Below are 19,968 nucleotides of genomic sequence, written 5' to 3' on the forward strand. Positions count from 1 at the left end.
GGTATAAAAAAAAGACCAAAAAACATTTTTGATAAGCAAAAAAAAAAAAAAAAGAAGAAAGAACCAAAGATGATGAAGTGCTGTGTCCGAGAAAGCACCAGTGTTATGATGGTGGAACTGAGACGTTGACTGTGTGAAACCCCCCACCCCCCATGTGTGTCCCAGTCTTTGTGAACATGAAGACTCGAGCCATCTACCTCAACTGTGTGAGAAGATATTGTGTAACCAAAGATTCCATGCTGTCAGGGTGTGTCTGCATCCGTCTTCATTGCCTTTACGTCCAAAAACCAAATAAGCTGGAATCAATCCAAACCCGGAGCCCGAGCGGGCCCGCGTCCAGCCAAAGCTTTAGTCCAGTACGCTCCTGTCGAACCGTGATGTGTGTAAATAAATAGTCCAGACCAAAAAAAAGGAGGAGGTGACAATCCAAGCAAGGAGGATCTTGCTGTAATCAACGTTGCCTGTTCTTGTCCTCACAAACCAATCAAGCACTCATCTGCACGCTCGCCACCACACACACTATTTTTACACCTTTGTAAGCCTCGCGGACGCTCCTGTCCTGCCGAGACGCTTCCTGCTGCCACTCTGGTCCATCATGGTGGCAAAGCCCTTTGAATACCTCATGTTGTTTGTTGTCATGTTGCACTAAAACAATAAAGTCATTTGTAAACCAGCATGACTCGGCATTCTTCCAGCAGAAGTACTGACCTTCCACTCCACAACTATCATCCACAATCAATACGCTTGTTGCGTATTGACAGTATCAAGTAGTCAAAATCAATACGATTCTTGCTAAACTCTGGCTCCTGACACATATGGCTCTGAACCTTGACCCCAAATGATGTCAGCCATCTTGGGTCTGATACATTTTGTGTACTTGGGTACTTACACTAACCCTAACCCTAACCCTAACCCTTAAGCCTTCGGAGTGCAAGTGTTTGCACTGAGAAGTACGTCAAACACAGTGTAAATAGATTATAAAAATGGACAATTAATTCATAATGTGTAATTAATCTAACCTAAAATTACTGCAAAAAGCCCGTATCTGTACGTATTTTTATTTAAATTCATTATTATGTCAGATTAAATTATCGATATCAGGTTAGGGAATTATTTATCGCAGTTATTGGTATTCATGAAGTGATTTCCTTGAAGTAGGACTAATTTAAATTAATATTGTAGTTACAGCATTAAAAAACTAACTTTCTAAGTACGATTTCTACCATTATTAAGACCCAGTAGACATGTAGTAGACAACAAATTACTCACCTTTCATGTACAGGCTAGGAGATCACTGCAGGAACACAAGATACTTGCTATGCTAGCCGCCGCTATCATAATTACCGAGCTAACTAGCTAGCCTCTCCAATTTATTTATTATAAAGTTAGGTGTTGTTGGGACAAAGAAGCCAAAACTTTACCACTTTGAATGGGATCATTTGCCGTACATGCCATGCCTGGCTACAAGCAGTGTTAAAGTAATCTAATCTCATGTACCGCTACTGACACTTAGGTAATCTAATCTCATGTACCGCTACTGACACCTAGTGGCCACAATACTATAACTTGTTTTTCAGTATTTGACCAATAGTCTATAGTCAATCAGCAATCATATTCGAAAAACCGCCATAGTGAGGGAGCTACATTCGGTTTAAGAATGTAGCGAGGGAACAACTTTAAAACAACTGTATGGCTTTATAAAGTCATTGTTTTAAACAGACTTGAACAGATGCATTCACATTCCATCACAGACAGGATTCATTTGGGTTCTTGCATTGTTAAAAAACAAAACAAAAAAAACAATAGTATTCCTATTTGGCTACAGAGAGAAAGTCTCCAGGATGGAGAAGTTTAGAGCAACAACTCAGTTATTTGATTATCAGTTATCAGTTGTTCGATTCCCATGTGCATTAGCGCATTCAATTCCCAACAGTGAGGACATTTTATCTGCTTGAATTTAATGTGAGTGCAGGACGTTCTTGGGTTGCTGCTCGGCTTCATAGTGGGATGAGATGACAGGATAGCAGGCGAAAAGCGCCACGCCACACTGGTTGTTTTTGTTACGAGCCATGCGAATGTAGCCCTCCTCTCCGAACGAACGTCCCCAGCTGGAGGACAAAGACGTAAAACGCTATGATTGTTATGATCTTAAGTTCTACATCGTTTAGGTGTGGGGTTTTCCTATTTATGTCCCTGGTGGATGTGTCCCCCAGCCCTCTCCCAAGGATTGTGTCATTCCATGGGAAGAATGGCCACTAACATGCTGTTGGTGGCATCTTGCCACCAGACAGGCAACCTTTTGATAAGGTGGTTCACCAGCCACACCTGGCAACAACAATCCCAGTGTGACACACCAAGCAGGGACATAAATAGGGAGGCTCCACCCCTCCACTCCTATCAGAATGATAATAAAAACATAAAATATCTTTCTGAAGACTTTGATCTCATTATGTACATAATGAAGGCTCCAGTGTGCATACAAGTACTTTAGCGTACATACCTGTTCTTCACCAGCCAGTAGTCGTGTCCATTTAGCGTGCCGTAGCCGACTGCTAACACGCCGTGGTTGACTTTCTGGGTGCATGACGTATCGTCGTACACTCCTGTCAGGAGTACAAACCTTGGATTAGCACCCAGGGTAGCCAAAGTGCAGTCAGGGGGCTTTTCCTCCCCGAACATGGTTTGTCTCACAAGATTAGATCACTGTGTTTGTGTTGCAACATTGACATTACACGCTAACGTGGCGGATGACAGTGAACGCACCGCTCTTATAGAACGCAAACTTGGGTCTGGAGGCGTCGATGGCCACAGAAATGGGTCCAATGGAGGCGAGGGCTCTTTTCAGTGCGTCCTCATCCCCCTTGGGTAGAAAGTTGTAAGAGGAGCAGTTGGCGGCGCGGTGGGCGGGGTTATAGTGGCACTGCTCCGATTGCTGCCAGAGGACAGAGTTAAGATGATGGAATAACATAAAGGTGACCTTTGACCGACAGAAAGATATCTGCTGAGGTGAGGACCATATCAACTCACCCGGCCCGTGTATGGGTAGGACGCGTCCGAGTCGATGCCGTGGTTGTCAATGACGTACTGGAAGGCACGGTCCATGAAGCCGCCATTGCAGCCGTGGTTGCCGTATTTGCCTGAACAGTCCACAAGGTTCTGGGGGCTGAGGTCCACCAGCGTCCCTGTGGTTCTGGCCCACTGGCCCTCCAGGGCCCCCGCTGCACTGAAGGCCCAGCAGGAACCACAAGAGCCCTAAAAACAATATTTATATGTGAAGACAAGGACGGTAAGCTGACAAAGACGTCAAAGCTGACCTGCATCTTGACCCGCGTCACATAGCCGTGATCCCTCCAGTCCACAGATCCTGGAACGTCCTTGCTAGTCCACATGGACTCAGGAGACCTCTGGAGGTCAGTGGGAGGAGTCAAGGTAGCCATTGACTTACGGATCTCATCTGGCGTCTAAAGGACACACCAAGACATGCTAGGTTTGGATTGCTACATCAACATCCAACCCTAAAGTCGCAGACTTAGGTGTTCGGGGGAACACGAGGAGGTCTCACCATGTCTCCCATGAAGTTCATGCTGAGCTGGAAGGTGTGGGTGCCCATGGAGGCCTCTAGGTTGTGCAGCGTGATCATCATCAGGTTCTCCTCCCACAACCCTCGGCGGTGAAGCTCCTCCTCCTGGATAAAGACGCCGTGAGACAGGCATAGACGACGCGTCCTCGTGAAGGCGCACACAAACCTCGCTGCGGTACCACTTCTTGTGCGTCTTCTTCCACATGGTCCAGTGGTCGTCCAACCTGCTGTCCAACATGGCCGCCGCCATGACTGGCAGCGAGAGAAGCAGCAAGCTAGTTAACATCGCACCTAAAAACAAAAAAAATTGACAACATAAGTTTATTTCACTACTTCCAACTACTTACGGGAGCTTGTCAGGTGAGGTTTATCACCTTAAATCAAAGCCTGTCCAGTCGGGACACTTTCAGTTGCGTCTTCCGCTGAATTACTTTCTAAAACTACCTTTCCTCATGTCACGCATGTCACATAGGTGTCAACGTAGATGACAGGAGTTACATCATATTAGGGTTATAAAAGACGTGTATTAATAGCATCACATGGTCAAAATAATACCTATTATGCTTTTTTTCACTTTTATGACCTAGAAATGTTGTTAGAATGTTGTATGTTATGACATGTGCACTATAAGTTAAGTTTTGTTATGATGTAGTACTAGCTATTATCACATACTACAGTATGAATTGGCCCTGTACCCTAGAAACCGCCCATGAATGATACGGGAAAAGGCCGAAATGATACTGTGTCAAAGCCCAGGGCAGTGATACTGATAAAATATAGAGTTTAACCATGTCCAGTATCAGCCCCCGTAGCTGTCCACTCAGAGCGCGCTGCTCTGGTATCGTGCCCGTGAAACAACCAACCAGAGAACAGCGCTCCCAGAACTCCCAGGTCATGAAGTGGGCTCCTGGGCTTTACTTTCTAAACTCCGCACATGTGACAGGAAATGTCACTGTAACTATAAATATTCCTAGTGCTTCTCCAGTCACCCAAAAACTTAAACTTGATTAATGGAACTTTAATTGTCAGACATTGATAAGATAAGACTGTTGATAAAATATTATTGTTGAAATATTTTTGCAATTATTGTGTTTACACAGATATAATACATGTAATAAACTGAACATTTTCTGGAAACAAAATGGTCTTTTGATTAAATAGTATGTGATAATAAGCTCATGATTAAATAGTATGTGATAATAAGATCATCACATGGTTTGTCTGGTATCAGGCCTAGTATCATGCCCCCGCGTGCCAGTATCAGCCCGAGACCTTCGGTATTGACACTTGGGTACTGACACTTGGGGGCATGATACCTGGCCTGATACCAGACAAACCATGTGATAACCTATAAGTACCAAGCCTTTTTCCCTCGAAAACAAAGCTTTAGCATCATTGCTGAACAGCCAACTGACAACAAAACTGACACTGACAATGATGAGAGGGAACCCGACATGTTTGATGGTGAAATTACCCAGCTCTTAAATTCAGATACAGAAGATGAGGACTTGATGAATTTAAAAATATGGCGAGTGTATCGTTAAACAACAGAATAAAGTTCAACTAAACTCACTGTTTTGCTTCCGTTGGTACATACAGTAATTCACCATGGAACTACTCAGTACAGCTCAGGCAGTAGGAAGAACATTTTATTGTGGGGCAGATTTCAGCTGTTGCTAAGAAGAGAGAAGTAACTACTTTCCACTCTATGAAGTTGAAACTGAAATGAAATATCTCCACCACAAATGTTTCCATAGACGCAGATGGGTGCACTGACAAGATGGAGAAAAGCAAGTGCTTTCCACACACATCATGTTTTATGTGAGGCCGTAAGGTGGACGAGTGGTTAGCACGTAGGCTACACAGTCAGGAGATTGGGAAGACATGGGTTCGATTCTCTGCTTGGCATCTCTGTGTGGAGTTTGCATGTTCTCCCCGTGCATGCGTGGGTTTTCTCCGGGTACTCCGGTTTCCTCCCACATTCCAAAAACCTGCTAAGTTAATTGGCGACTCCAAATTGTGAGTGTGAATGGTTGTTTGTCTATATGTGCCCTGTGATTGGCTGGAGACCAGTCCAGGGTGTACCCCGCCTCACGTTCAAAGACAGCTGGGATAGGCTCCAGCATACCCACAACCCCAGTGAGGATAAGCGGCATATAAAACAGATGGATGGATATTTTATGTGGAAATTAAAATGAACTCCATCACAAATGTCTCCTCGTAGAAACATGTCTGATGTTTTTATGCTATGCTTGACTGATGAGCTTTTGATGTGTATCTTTGCTTCTTTTTGTCTTCCAATCCAGCGCTATAGTTGCAACAACATTTCCACACCAAACTGAAGCCCAGTTGGAGTTTTAGATATGACAGATATTATTATAAATCATGTGTCAGCCAGTCTCGGAATGTTCAAATGAATCTAATCAAGTTTTCAATCACTTCATGGTCAGTAGGACAATTGCATTGCCTTTTGTGAACTTGTGCTGAAATGTCTTTCTTGTTCTTTTTAGGTCAACTTGGAATGAATGAAGGCCGGACCACAATGAAACAAACAAAGAAACCCGTTCCTCCAACAAAAACGCTACGTTTTCATAACGTTTTAAGAAGCAAAAATGGCTTTCTAAATGGTTTAAGCGCATTGTATTGGTAAACTCTCCTAAAGTACTTTTATTATTGGTATTGCGTCTCAGACTGTATCTGGTATTTACCTGTACTTTTGAATAATAAACCAAAAGTCGTAGTCTTCTCAAATGCAATATAATTTAATATAAACGCTAGTAGTAGTAGTCGATAGTAGTTCATTTCCACCATAAAGCAATTCAATAATTACCATTCTAGACCTTATTCCTAACTGCTTTATAACTGTCACCGATGAAATTAAACTTCCCTCCCAGTCAGAAAGAAACGATAATATTAGAACGAAAGTAAGTCAGAAAAAATATATTAACACGAGGCGTCAAAATGGTGTGTAAAAATAGACTTATCGTTGTAAATTATGTGTTGAAAGTTTGAAACCTACCTTTATTAAAGCTTCCTGGTTGAAGAAGAAGAAGATGATGATGAAGAGCGTACGTTGCTCAAGTTCCTCAAACATTAACACGCCACAAATCAAACTTTACACTTTCATTTTCTGTTTTTGGAAAGTCAAATCCCCGCCAAAAACCGCAACTTCCGGTCGTCAAAGCAAAAAATAAAAATAAATGAAAATTTTAAGCCATGGGTTCATCATGTAGAAGACCAACAGCGGCCTTCAGCGGCTGACCTATATACTACACTCATTTTCCTGACATGCCCCCAAGAATCTTAAGCAAATTTATATTTCATTTGATGTAAAATATAATTTTATACTTAAATAAACATCATAAAAGTAATCTTCTGTATCGCCCAGTGACCAAATATCAATCACACCATGAGGAAGCTGGGCCACCACAATGTAACATTTCTCACTTCCTGTTCCAGTTGGCAACACATGACTGACTGACTTTGTATATTTTGCAGTTGGGGTCGTTGCAAACACCTGGTCATGTGACAGGGAGCATGCGTGGTTATACAGGTCACGTGGCAGGGAGGAGGGGGTGTGCAGACAGGCAGACAGGTGGTCAAGAAGGTTGCCATGGTTACAGTGTGACCAAGCAGTCATGTAATCAATAAAAGAAAAAGACAACAAAGCTTCTTGCAGAAAATCATGCATGAGCACTGAGAGGGGGCGGGGCTTGTAGTCACAGACAGGAAGTTTGCTTAAAAGAATCACAGGAAGTGACTCCCTCAGGAGGAAACATTGTGTTTCTGGTTCCCTGTTCTTACCTGGCTCATGTGCGAATACAACTATTCTGAATCGATGCTACCTTGGTCCCACGAACTTGAAGGTTAATTGATTTTGCTCTTAAAAACATTTTCAGCAAGAGTAGTAGCTTCCATAATTACACGATGGCGCTTAGAACCTAGATGTTGTGGCCTCTAATATATATGTATTCTCGCTTCACAAATTGAACTTTATTGTGTGAATGCCCTTCAATCGTTTTGCTCGTTTTAAATGTAACTTCTACCACAAAGCATTTCAATAATTACGTTAAAAAATGAGTCTTAGACGTTGCTTTATAACTGTCAGATGCTAAAACTTTTCTTCAATACAGAAAAAATAACAAATAAACTTCGGGTTTATCGTGTGGAGGGCCAACAACGGCCTCCAGCGGCTGAGGTGTGTATTACAATGTCGTTCCAAAAATGCCCACAGTCAAAGTGCCTTCAACAAGTTTATTTAATTTCCTATAAAACATAATCTTACACTTGAATAATCATCATAAAAGTGCTGAAATGCATCGCCCAGCGACGGCTCGTTATGTGCGTGCTTAAAACACAAATACCAGCAGCTCACAGTGACACCGCGGCCACCCACGTCAGCCCACAAAAGAAGAGGAGGCACGTTGCCATGGAGACACCAAATATCCATCACACTATGGGGAAGCTGGCCAGGTTGGCGATGCCACATAGGTTCCCACGGTTACGAGCCATCAGGATGTAACCTTTGTTGCCCCATTGCTCACTCCAGCTGGTGACACAAATATGGACACGTTAACGCACCGTGTGATGTGGTCCTGTGACGTGTTCATGCGATGCCACACCTGTTCTTGACGATCCAGTACTTCTTCCCCCTGGGGGTCACACCGTAGCCCACAGCCAGGACGGCATGGTTGACATCGTCTTTATTGCAGTTGGGGTCATAGTAAACACCTGGGCGTGGGACAGGGAAGAGACACGGTTATACAGGTCACGGGGCAGGGAGGAGGGCCGTGCTGCGTTTGCTGACCTCTCTGGTAGAACTGGAAGGTTCCCTGAGCAGCATCGATGCCGACAGAAACAGGACCCGCTTTGAAGAGCGCCACGGCGAGGGCGTGCTCGTCGCCAACTGGAACCTCCTTGAAGCCTTGACACTCGGCCGCCGTTCCCGAGGAGTTGTAGCGACACATCTGCTGCTGCAGGGGGAGCAAGAGAAGCAGGAGTTCAAAACGGTTAGTGGTTACAGTGTGACCAAGCAGTCATGTGATCAATCAAAGAAAAGATTCAGTCCAGCAATCATGAATGAGCACTGAGAGGGGGGTCCCGGACAGGAAGTGACTTCATCATGACAAAACATTGTGGCTCCGGGTCCTGGTCCTTACCTGGCCCACATATGGATACGACTCATCTGAGTCGATGCCTCCGTTGTCCTGCACGTACTTGAAGGCATTGGTCATGTATCCTCCCCCACAGCCGCTGTTCTCTGTCACGCAGTCCACCAGGTTCTGAGGACTCAGGTTCCTCAGCTGGCCCGTGGTCTTGGCCAACTGGCCCTCCAGGGCCCCCGCAGAGCTGAACGCCCAACAGGAGCCGCATGAGCCCTGAGGTCCCCGGGACATGATGCCATAAAGTCACACAGAAGTACACACAAAAACTCCACAATCACAGTCAAACTTAACTCAAGTATTCTATTTGTCACCAAACATAACATATTTGCCAAACATATTCATTTTAACAATAACAAGAAGTCCTAATAAGTGTATGCATTCTTCTACTTGTCCGCTAGAGAGCAGTATTTCACCAGTTTAAATATACCCTATCGGTTTGAAAACCTTGTATAGTCTGCATTAAAAAATGTTTGTGTATTCTTCTCCATTTTCTATTGATATAGTATATCAAGATAAATGGAAGTAATACATTTATAATACATTTAATAGATTAAATTTATAATTTACATATAATTTATAATATATTTAATTATACATTTATTTTTATATCACATATCGACTATGTAGAGTGCAGTCACTTGTGTCTTGTTTTTTTGAGCGACAAAATCCTCAGTAGAACCTTTGATGTCATTTTCCCAAGTGGTGGATGCACAGTTTATGAATGAGCCACATTTTTTCCCATTTTATCAACATATTATTTATTTATTTTAAGTGAATTTTTTTTAACTAATTCAGAATTTTTATGTTAGACTGTTAGACTTCATGTTAAAGGGGACCTATTATGCTTTTTGCACTTTTCTGACCTATAAATGTAGTTACAATGTTGTACTCTCGTGTTAAACGATGCCAAAGCGTCAGATAATGAGATTTGCGCATTTAGAAGTGAGCCTTGAAAGAAGTTTTGGATGGCTCTGAGTTTCTCCTTGGGAGCGCTTATGGATGTGACCAATCACAGCAGAGTGGGCGTGCCACGAGGAAGGCCAGGAGTGGAGGAAATTAAACAGACTGTTTGGGTTCGGAAGCAGGACATCCATGGAAACACTGCCGAAAAAGGGTCGTAATCTAGAAGATCTAGAAAGTTTCTGTGCGTTATTGTGTGTAGCTGCTCTATAGGAGTCCACAACTCAATACAAAGGGTTTGAAAATGAGCATGATAGGTTCTCACTTTAAGATCCTGGAATTATGATACTTTTGAATAAAATTGGCTTTTTATTAAAATAGTTTTTCATCCTTGTTTCGATGTATGACAGGAAATGTGTGTGTTCATCCTATTAATTATTGTGTATTAAATGAGAACATATGAAGCCTTGTGTGCGCTCTGATGGTCATGAGATGGTTTGACGTCTTGCCGCTGTCAGCAGGAAGCACAGATGTTGCTCCGTGAAGCAGCTTCCTGCTTGCACTCGTCAGGACTAATTAGACTGAATAATTTAATCAGTGAACATTTGCAGCGAGAGCACGTTGCTTTCATGATCACGCTTAGAACCAAGAAATATTGTATAAAAATCTGACCTGGTCTTTGACAGGCGTCACCATGCCCTTCTTGCGGTAGTCCAAAGACTTGGGGAGGCGGTAGTCCTGCTTGTCCACCTCCATGGTGAAGCCACGATCACGGTTCATGGGGACCTGCAGACCCATCATCTTGTCCACTACTTCCTCTGACGTCTGCAGGGAAACAATGACGGTTGAGATGATTGTGCTGGTGGTGTCACAGAGGTGGGATGCTGGTTCCTCACCATGTCACCCAGGTGGTTCATGGCCAGCTCATACGTGTGGATGCCCAGCGCCGCCTCTTGGTTGTGGGCTTCAATCATCAGCATGTTCTTCTCCCAGATGGCCCGACGGATTCCCTCTTCGTCCTGCAGGAGTGTCCAGTAACAATTTGTTTATTATTTGTGATACTTCCAGCTGAATTGGGCATTGGACCATCAAGGTGGTATCTCATGAGCTTGTGTCACCAAGTGTCCAATTTTTTTTACATTAGGATGCAGGGATCACTTTCATATTGTAAACACATGGAACTATGCTGACAATATTTGAAGAAAAACTATTCTACGTCTGAGCTTTGTGATATAGGTGGAAAGCCTATTTAATAGCATGAACGTCTTTTATTACCGCTTTTATTTCTTTTATTTCCCAGAATATTTTGACTTTATTCCGGTATATTATGAGTTTTCCCCAACCTCACAAAAACTACAACTTTATTCTTTGTTGTGTTTCTCATAATAATAAGACTTTGAAAAAAGCACCCTCTTTCTTTATTATGATAAAGACTTTTTTCTCTTAATATTTTGAAGTTATTCTTGTAAAATTACGGCTGATTTTTGCCTTTATTTGCGTGTGTGAAATGATTTGCGTATTATTTGACACAAACCTGAATTTACATAATTTGAAATATATGTTAAATCATTAATTTTTTAGTTCAAGATCACAAAATAAAAATAAAATAATGCAAATAAATATCTTCATGAAATAGAAATTCGTCCTGCTTAACTTACAGTACACTACTTTATTTACCAAGCATATCTCCACTCAAACAGTGTGGCCATCATTTGTCATTATATAATGGTATATAGTCTGAATTCAACAGTTATAATAATAATAATTACTAATCATTGAAGCAACTATTCTTTGGCCCTTTGCTAGCATCAGCTTCAAAATACGATCACCATAGCATCACCATATAAGGCAGGACACACTATGTGTTTATGTTCATTCAACAACCACCACAAATAGTGCTTTGAGGACAAAACATAATTAGTAGAATGTCAACAAGATAGCAAAATTGTTCAGTGACACTTGAAAAAGTTGCTACGTACCCTATAAATGTGATATCCACTCACCTGTGGGTCAAAAATGAGCTCCAAACTAACTGTATTGCTTGTTTGTTTTGAAAACTGAATGTCACGGTGGTAAAAAGTCACATTTGGAGTCCGAAGATGAGCTCGCTAGTTAGCTAGTTAGTTAGTTAGTTAGTTAGTTAGTTAGTTAGCTAGCTGTGGCCAGTGACAGTTATGTGACAGCATGTAATGAAAGATGCAAGAGTAGTCGAACACCAATGTGTTTGGCATGGATTGGCACCCTGTGGCACCCCTGTTTGAAGGACTAGTGTTGATTCCTGCGGCAATCCCGAATATTTTACTTTTTAATATATATATATATATATTTTTTTTTACAATTTTAAAATGTTGTGCCAGCAAATGGCCCCCAGTCTGCATTTTAAACACCCCTGATCTAAGTGAAAGGTGGCCTCACTGAAGTGAGAGTGAAAGTGAAGTAGCACCTGCCAGACAGCAATCTGGGCAAATAGGTCATAGTAACATTCTAATTGGGCACAAAGCCTGGTTTCATTAATCAGGCCGATGGGAAGCAGATCACATGATCCTGTTCATCTTGTACAAAATACTTTGAGTGTGTTGACTACGAGTCGTGATTAAAGCAGCGGCAGCCATCTTTCAGGTGGGTGTGAGTCAAAGCAGTCTGTAGCTATTTGTAGATGATGTTAAGAGGAAGTGATGCATGTCCTGATTTACTTTTAGTTCTTTTCTGCCTATACCGCCCCCCCTCGCCCCCACCCCCCACCCCCAACATCTTTCTTCCACTGTCAAACAAGGAAGCCCAACATCTTTGGCATTATTTCAGTCACATGTTCGAGCACGTCCTAGCACTGACCAGTCCGTTGTACTCTCTTCCGTGGGTCATCTTCCACTGCTCCCAGTGGGCGTCCAGTGTCACCTGATCCATGTGGGCCAGAGCCGACACCACCAGCAGAAACGGGTAAACACACAGCCACATCCTGCAAAAGCAAAAAGCGTCCATATGAATTTAGACGAAGGAGAAGTGGTTCGCACGGTTAGCAGCTTTATTTATCATAGCAGTGCATGCAAATTATATCACAGCACGGCATCTTTAGCATCACCATGGCAACAAGGGCAGATGAGACAAAGTGTGCATTCACGGCAGGTTGACTTCAACTTTTCCACGCACAAAAAAAACAAAACAAGTGAGTGCAGAGGAGGAAAAGAAACGTTCATGATGATTTGTCTTCCACCTGAAATCCTTCATTCATTCATTTTCTACTGCTTTTCCTCACGAGGGTCACGGGGGTGCTGGAGCCTATCCCAGCTGTCTTTGGGCAAGAGGCGGGGTACACCCTGGACTGGTGGCCAGCCAATCACAGGGCACATATAGACAAACAACCATTCACACTCACATTCATACCTATGGACAATTTGGAGTCACCAATTAACCTAGCATGTTTTTGGAATGTGGGAGGAAACCGCAAACTCCACACAGAGATGGCCGAGGGTGGAATTGAACCCTGGTCTCCTAGCTCTGAGGTCTGCGCGCTAACCACTCGACCGCCGTGCCGCCTCCACCTGAAATGAACTTCCTAAATGTTTTCTGTGCCCTGATGAGCGTCCCACACACATTGACTGATGATTCAGATGGAAAGCGTGTGCTACATAAATAACTTATGTAAAGTTCATGTAAACAATAAGAGTACTTTATGAGTCACGGGATGCTGATTCCAATTGGAGAAGATTCATCATCTTATTTTTTTATTACAAGCCAACTTTTCCCTCCTCACGTTAATGCTAAGAGTGCTAATTAGCAAGAGAGCAACACTCTAAAGGCGTTGTCTTGTATGGAACTGAGCTGAAGCTTCCTAATGTTCTTGTGAGGAAAACATCATCTTATAAGTCAAAGACATAAAAAAAATAAAGTTAATTCACCTGAAGTCTAGCAGTCGATCAGTCAGCGTTGCTTCAAGTCGTCTGGGTTTCGTCTGCTACACAAGTAGGTCAGCACTGGACTTATATGGGTCGGGTTTTTGGGGAAGTACACAAAGAGGCAGACCAGAATTACATCTGGTTTCACTCTGAGGGCCAACGTGATGTCAGCGTTCCGATTCCACAGGATGTTAGGAAGCGGGAGGCTGCTGACGGGGCTGGAAAAATACAAGAAGGAAGGGGGGGAAAAAAAGGAAGACAAGGATTGTTCTGCTTCCCTATGGAGCTACATTGTTGTTTGCTAATATCTGATGACACGTGCAGGATTCTCAGTTTGGAAACACTATAGGGCTGCTAATCAATTTATATCATACACACGACTTCCATTCTCATTGGGAGTGACCAGGATGGATAGGATCAGGAAGGAGTACATCAGAGGGACATTACATGTTAGAGGCCTTGGAGATAAAGTCAGAGAGGCCAGACTGAGATGGTTGGGACATGTCCAGAGGAGAGATAGTGAATATATTGGTAGAAGGATGCTGCCAGGTAGGAGGCGTAGAGGAAGACCAAAGAGGAGGTTTATGGATGTAGTGAAGGAGGACATGAGGGTAGTTGGTATGAGAGAGACAGATGCAGAAGACAGGGTTGGATGGAGGAGATTGATTTGCTGTGGCGACCCCTGAAGGGAAAAGCCCAAAGAGAAAGAAGAAGAAGTAGTGATGTGGTAAACGATTTGATACGCAACTACAACGATAACTACATACATTTTTATGTAAGGGGATATCAATTTAGGAAATATGGGACATTATTTTACAAAAAAATAATATACAGACATTGTTCCTGTATTAATTTTACATAATAAATAAGATGAACTAGAATGCTATAATGTACGTATGTTTTACTATTATGTTGAAAATCTTTCCTGGTCACTAGCGAGTATGCTGTCATGCTGTTTTTTTTTACTTCCAACATTCCAATTTAAACTTTCTTCTTAAATAATCTTTGTACATTTTCTTTGTGACTTTATTCCCATAATATCATAACTATTTCGCTCAACCTAATTTTTTCCATACATAACATGTTTTTTTTCTTTCCTTACAATATTGATACTTTTGAGTATTTTTTGTTTTATATTTCAACTTTATTCTAAAATTATATTTTTCGTATATTAATTTCATTGTAATTAATAAAATATTTTAATAATAATTAAAACAAATAATGTATTTCAATAATTTTACTTTGTTATTGTAAAAAGAATGCTGACTTTTCAATTTTTGCTGTTGTTTTTTGTTTTTGTTTTCTTGTTAAGTTGGGTTTTCAAAAAGTTCCACGAGCCAAAAAAAAACAGCCATGGACCGCAAATAGTCCTCAGCTGAGTTTTGAATACCCTTGATCTAAAGGCCTCACTGTAGCAGTGAAAGTAAAGCAGCAGGGACCAGACAGCAATCTGGACATTAAAAAACTGACTTAAAAAAAACAACCAAAAGAGCCTTCTTTAATATTTAAACGTTATGCTACTAAAACGTTGTTACCTTTCCTCATAATATTATGATAGTATGTTCGTAACATTATTACATAACATTGCATTATTATTATAATAGATATAATATAGATTATAGATATAATATAATATGTGTATTATTAACATTAAATATTTCTCCTAATATTTGACTTTATCTGCCACTTTTACTGTTTTTGTTGTTTTTTTTATTTGAAGTTCTTTTTAAAATAAACGTTTAGAATGTGCTGTGGGCATATGATTGATTTTGATATTTTTGTATTTTCTGTGTGCTGCAGGCCAATAAAAACAGGTTACAGGTTACACCCTTTATATACTGTACACTTTCTGGCCACCTTATCGGGTACAGCCGTACAATGACATAACATTAAATAGGTCACAAAGCCATATTCTGGTTGCCTTATTTCTATAAGAAAGACAAAATATTAGAATTAGTATGAGTAGAATGAGTATGTTATACAGCCCACAATGATAAACATGTTGTTTTGTATCTCATTAGATGGTGTACCTTATGTTGTGGCCATTGAAAGTATGTGACAATGACATCAGGTGATGGTCACGTCTCGGAAACAGCACATTTAGCAGGAAGAAAACATGTACACATACTATATACAGAATACATGTATATATAGTTAGCGTGTTGCTTCCTGGTGGTTACTCAGCAGCCCGACTTATACATGAACATGTCATGTGACTGTCTAAATATAACAATATCACATCCAGGTCATATGTGTGATGACACATTGCCAGGCGCTCGCTCAAACACACGCACACACTTACACACAACTCCATTTGGGACACCTACACATGGTACAAATGGCTGGAAAGAAACAAAAACCCACAATGGCCACTGAAATAACTTGAAACTGACATCAATAATCATCATAAAAACATTGTGGAATTTGCCAAAATGCATATTGACAAGCATATAATGCTTCTGAGAGACAAATGTGGCGATATTTGTCAAGTAACATTGGCTCAGTATTACAACTGCTTACCAATAACATGGAGAGGACTCACTTATGTTTACTTAGTATGTTTACTCACTTATGCAGTACAAGTGTCGTTAACCTGTGTGGGGGACAGGTTACGAGGTTACAAACAAGTATCAGAACTTTAGTAAATTAACACTTAATCCACGCACACTGTACACAAAACACAAGAAGGACATAAAGTAAAATATAATAATGGCAACAAAAAAACAAATCCCAATACGTTGCTTAGTTATTACTGTCAAGAGCAGATCCTTTAACATGTTCAAGGATACTGTAGCATCCTGGCGATTTCTAAATTTGACTGGCTGAGTGTGTGTCTGTGTGTATATATGTGTGAGGACGATGGCAGTTGAGTTTGCTGATGTTGTTTTGGCTCGGTCCAGACTACAGTAACACGTCTTATTTTTGAAATTAAAAGACCGTTGATTTGCCATCTCTTTGTTAGTTAGTCGACACAATGCATTGTTTATCCCTCGTGATATTTGCAACAGTCATGGGCTGAAATTGTGGAGCAGAACGTGAGTGTACTCTTCCGCTGTAACTTATCAAGCAAGTGAAAATTACATATTAATTCATTTTGGGAACAAACAGGGAAAATTGGAACATTGTAAACAAAGGACCACATATACAACGAAATATCAAGACTATGAAGGCAGTCTAGAGCAGTGTTTTTCAACCTTTTTTGAGCCACGGCACGTTTGTTACGTTGGAAAAATTTTGCGGCACACCAATAACCAACGTTATTTGCTTCTTTCCTGATTACGGACTCGCCACAGCAGATCCTTTTGATCCGCAAACTAATTTAACCAACAATGTTACAAAATGTCACCACTACCTCTCACGTGCATCACTAAGTCTATTAGAGGAACGAGGCAATCAGCTACGTGTTGCCACACGGACGAATATTACATTGCTCTGCCAGTCTTTACACCAATGACACGCGACAATGACATAATATTTGCAGATATTTATTAATACATGTTAATTAAAAAAGTAATATTGAATAATTCCTCACGGCACACCTGACGATTTCTTGGTCTAGAGTACAATATGTAGCCTAGTGTCAGAAAGCTTGGTCTCAGTTGCAGGTCTGCCAACAGGACAATGAGCCAAAACACACAACTAAAAACAAGAATGAATAAGTCCAAACATTGGATTATTCTCAAGTGTTCTTCTATGGGCATTGATATAAATCCATGAGCATGTGAGCTTGATTGCAGTAATTGCTTCAAAAGTTGTGCTAGAAAACCTACGGTAGAGGATGTGAGTAAGTAAGGGCGTAAGGACACCCATAGGTGTGCCAAGTGTGTATATGAGGAGTATAACGGTGGCCTCCTCCCTAACAAAGCAGAGCAGATACGTTCTTGGTGGACCAAGCTTCCTGGTTCCATGGAGGTTTTAAGTATGCGTGACACAGCCTGCTGCCCGTCAAGGTCACAAACCCCCTCAGCAGTGCGATAATGCGAGGCGTGCTAAGTAAGAGCCCCGAAGCGCCGCCAGCTTGCCATCGCTGTTGATTGATGGCGCCTCATCTTCATCATTGTGGTCTACTGCGGATTGTGAAAGCTTTCTAAGCTTCTTGGAGGTGACGGCGGCCTGCATGAGCACTTAATATTATGAGATCATGGACGCCTCCATTGATCGGTCGGTGAACATGCAGTGGGGCAAGAGGTCATGACCTCTGTGTGGATTTGATGAAAGGGGCGTGGCTATTGTGTTGATATATTTATCATCCGATGGGCTGCTTTAATGTAAATCACGTTTTAGCTTTAGCCCTGATGGCGGACGTCCAGATGGAGGTCAGGTCTACTTGGTGACTTTGTTGTTGGGACATCTGCTTCAGTTCTTGACGCTAATGGCGTCACGTGAAAGGCCTCTTACATCACCGCCTTGCAGCCCGGTCCACAAAGAACCAGTCAAAGCAAGTCTTCCATATTCAAGCCTGATCCACAGACATGTCCGTATGCACTTTACGTAAGCTGACCAATGGCGTGTCCACGTTTCCGATGGCCATGTGGACGATGTGCACTTTTCACTGGCTGCCCGCTCGCCAGATTAACATGGCAGACACCAAAGAGGGTTTAAGGCTTGTTTGGACTTCAGCGGATTAAAGCCGTTTGTCTTTTCCCCCTTTGACCCTTTGACGATTGTTTGCAGCGGGATGTTCCACAAAACAGGATTGGACAAAGAACAAAATGACTCTTTGTTACACGACCGCTGATCGGAAAAGTCTGATTACAAATAAAGCCAGGGCTGGATGACTTCCTGTGTGATAGCTGACCAGAGCATGGATGACTGTATGACATAAAACTGTATCGCATATAGAATGCTTCGGTCAGTACACTTAAATAAGTATACTGTATAGACTGTGTGCTTATTTCCTGAGTGCAAGCACCTTGACAATGTAGTGCTGCTGTTGTGCACGTACTGTGTTCCCGCCATGCCCATCTGGGAGGAGTCTCAGGGGCAGACCAAGGACACGCTGGAGTTAACACCTTGGTTACTTTCCCGGTGGAACTGGAACAACTGGAAATCTAAGCTTCCTGGCTGAAACCACTGCCCTTGTGACCCAGAACCAGATAGTACACAAGTGCATTAATTGAGATGCCGCCCATGAAATAAATTGACTGAATCAATTTATGCCGCGTCCACATGGGAATGATCCTGAGATTTTTTCTCTTGGGTGGGTTGAAAAAAAATTGCGTCCACACTATCCCAGATTAGTAAACAGCTGGATCCCTAAGGGACCGAACCACTGAGTGAAACTGATGTAATACACAAGCCACACCTCCATGTGGCGCTGTGAGCAGACATGCAGACAGACCCATCATACTATAGCAAAAGAAAGGACCCTGGTACATAAATTTGTCGTCGCCCGCTTTCCATAGCTAGTCTAGATTTACGACAAACTGGAATTACACATGTGTCAATTTGGGTGTAGAACACCCGGAGAAAATACCCGGAGAAAGTGGACTGAAGTGAGTCATTCATTCATTCATTCACTACGACTTTTACTACGACTTCTACTGCTTATTCTCACAGGGGGGGCTGGGGGTGCTTGGGCAAGAGGCGGGGTACACCCTGGACTGGTGGCCAGCCAATCACAGGGCACATATAGACAAACAACCATTCACACTCACATTCATACCTATGGACAATTTGGAGTCACCAATTAACCTAGCATGTTTTTGGAATGTGGGAGGAAACCGGAGTACCTGGAGAAAACCCACGCATGCACAGGGAGAACATGCAAACTCCACACAGAGATGGCCGAGGGTGGAATCGAACTCGGGTCTCCAAGCTGTGTGGCCTGCGTGCTAACCATGAGTCATGACACTCGAAATATTTAGATATCATGGTGGCTTGTCGTCAAAGCTCACTTGACATCACATCACAGGGATGGGTGGCTGACGTCATCACTTAAAAAAAAAAACGCGGATTGCTTGTCTATACGTGCCAGCGTTTTCTGATTTTCCCACTATGAAAAATACAGTTTCAGGGCACCCTGGACGCCGTTTCCTTGTGGATGAGAGGCTGAAACAATAAAACACTTTGCTGTTTTAGCCTGAAAATGTTTCAATGTTTCAACATTCATTCATTCATTTTCTACAGCTTTTCCTCACAAGGGTCGCGGGGGGTGCTGGAGCCAAACATCAACAAATAATTCCTATTATTGTTATGACAATAATAATAATAATAATAATAATAATAATAATAATAATAATAATAATAATAATAATAATAATAATAATAATAATAATAATAATAATAATAATAATAATAATAATAATAATAATATAATATAATATAATATAACATAATATAATGTAATGTAATGTAATGTAATATAATATAATATAATATAATATAATATATCATTCATATAATAATAATAATTCATTTTCTGCTGTGG

The 19,968-nt window shown here is 41.7% G+C and overlaps 2 protein-coding genes across 4 annotated transcripts in view; both read right to left on the reverse strand.

Moving 5' to 3' along the window:
• Positions 1-7,043, reverse strand: part of LOC131105414 (procathepsin L-like) — a 39,141-nt gene extending 32,098 nt beyond the window's left edge. Inside the window, exons 1-8 of the mRNA XM_058053491.1 lie at positions 6,600-7,043; positions 3,747-3,871; positions 3,563-3,685; positions 3,315-3,461; positions 3,028-3,252; positions 2,764-2,932; positions 2,501-2,603; positions 1,270-2,108 (exon numbers count right to left, since the gene is read on the reverse strand). Of these exons, the coding sequence (XP_057909474.1) occupies positions 1,958-2,108; positions 2,501-2,603; positions 2,764-2,932; positions 3,028-3,252; positions 3,315-3,461; positions 3,563-3,685; positions 3,747-3,866 (1,038 nt within the window). The 5' untranslated portion in view covers positions 3,867-3,871; positions 6,600-7,043 and the 3' untranslated portion in view covers positions 1,270-1,957. The remainder of the gene's footprint in view (positions 1-1,269; positions 2,109-2,500; positions 2,604-2,763; positions 2,933-3,027; positions 3,253-3,314; positions 3,462-3,562; positions 3,686-3,746; positions 3,872-6,599) is intronic.
• Positions 7,044-7,828: 785 nt separating this feature from the next.
• The window catches only part of ctsk (cathepsin K), a 63,762-nt gene continuing 51,622 nt past the window's right edge, over positions 7,829-19,968 (reverse strand). For 2 of the 3 annotated variants that reach the window (XM_058052784.1, XM_058052785.1), the window contains 8 exons: positions 13,542-13,756; positions 12,478-12,601; positions 10,542-10,664; positions 10,318-10,470; positions 8,740-8,958; positions 8,388-8,553; positions 8,203-8,311; positions 7,829-8,129 (listed from right to left, as the gene is read on the reverse strand). In XM_058052784.1, the coding sequence (XP_057908767.1) occupies positions 8,030-8,129; positions 8,203-8,311; positions 8,388-8,553; positions 8,740-8,958; positions 10,318-10,470; positions 10,542-10,664; positions 12,478-12,600 (993 nt within the window). In that variant the 5' untranslated portion in view covers position 12,601; positions 13,542-13,756 and the 3' untranslated portion in view covers positions 7,829-8,029. Of the gene's footprint in view, positions 8,130-8,202; positions 8,312-8,387; positions 8,554-8,739; positions 8,959-10,317; positions 10,471-10,541; positions 10,665-12,477; positions 12,602-13,541; positions 13,837-19,968 lie in introns of those variants that run through there. The other variant, XM_058052786.1, reaches the window with a different exon arrangement.

This window comes from Doryrhamphus excisus, chromosome 17 (assembly GCF_030265055.1).
Source record: "Doryrhamphus excisus isolate RoL2022-K1 chromosome 17, RoL_Dexc_1.0, whole genome shotgun sequence".
Taxonomy (NCBI): domain Eukaryota; kingdom Metazoa; phylum Chordata; class Actinopteri; order Syngnathiformes; family Syngnathidae; genus Doryrhamphus; species Doryrhamphus excisus.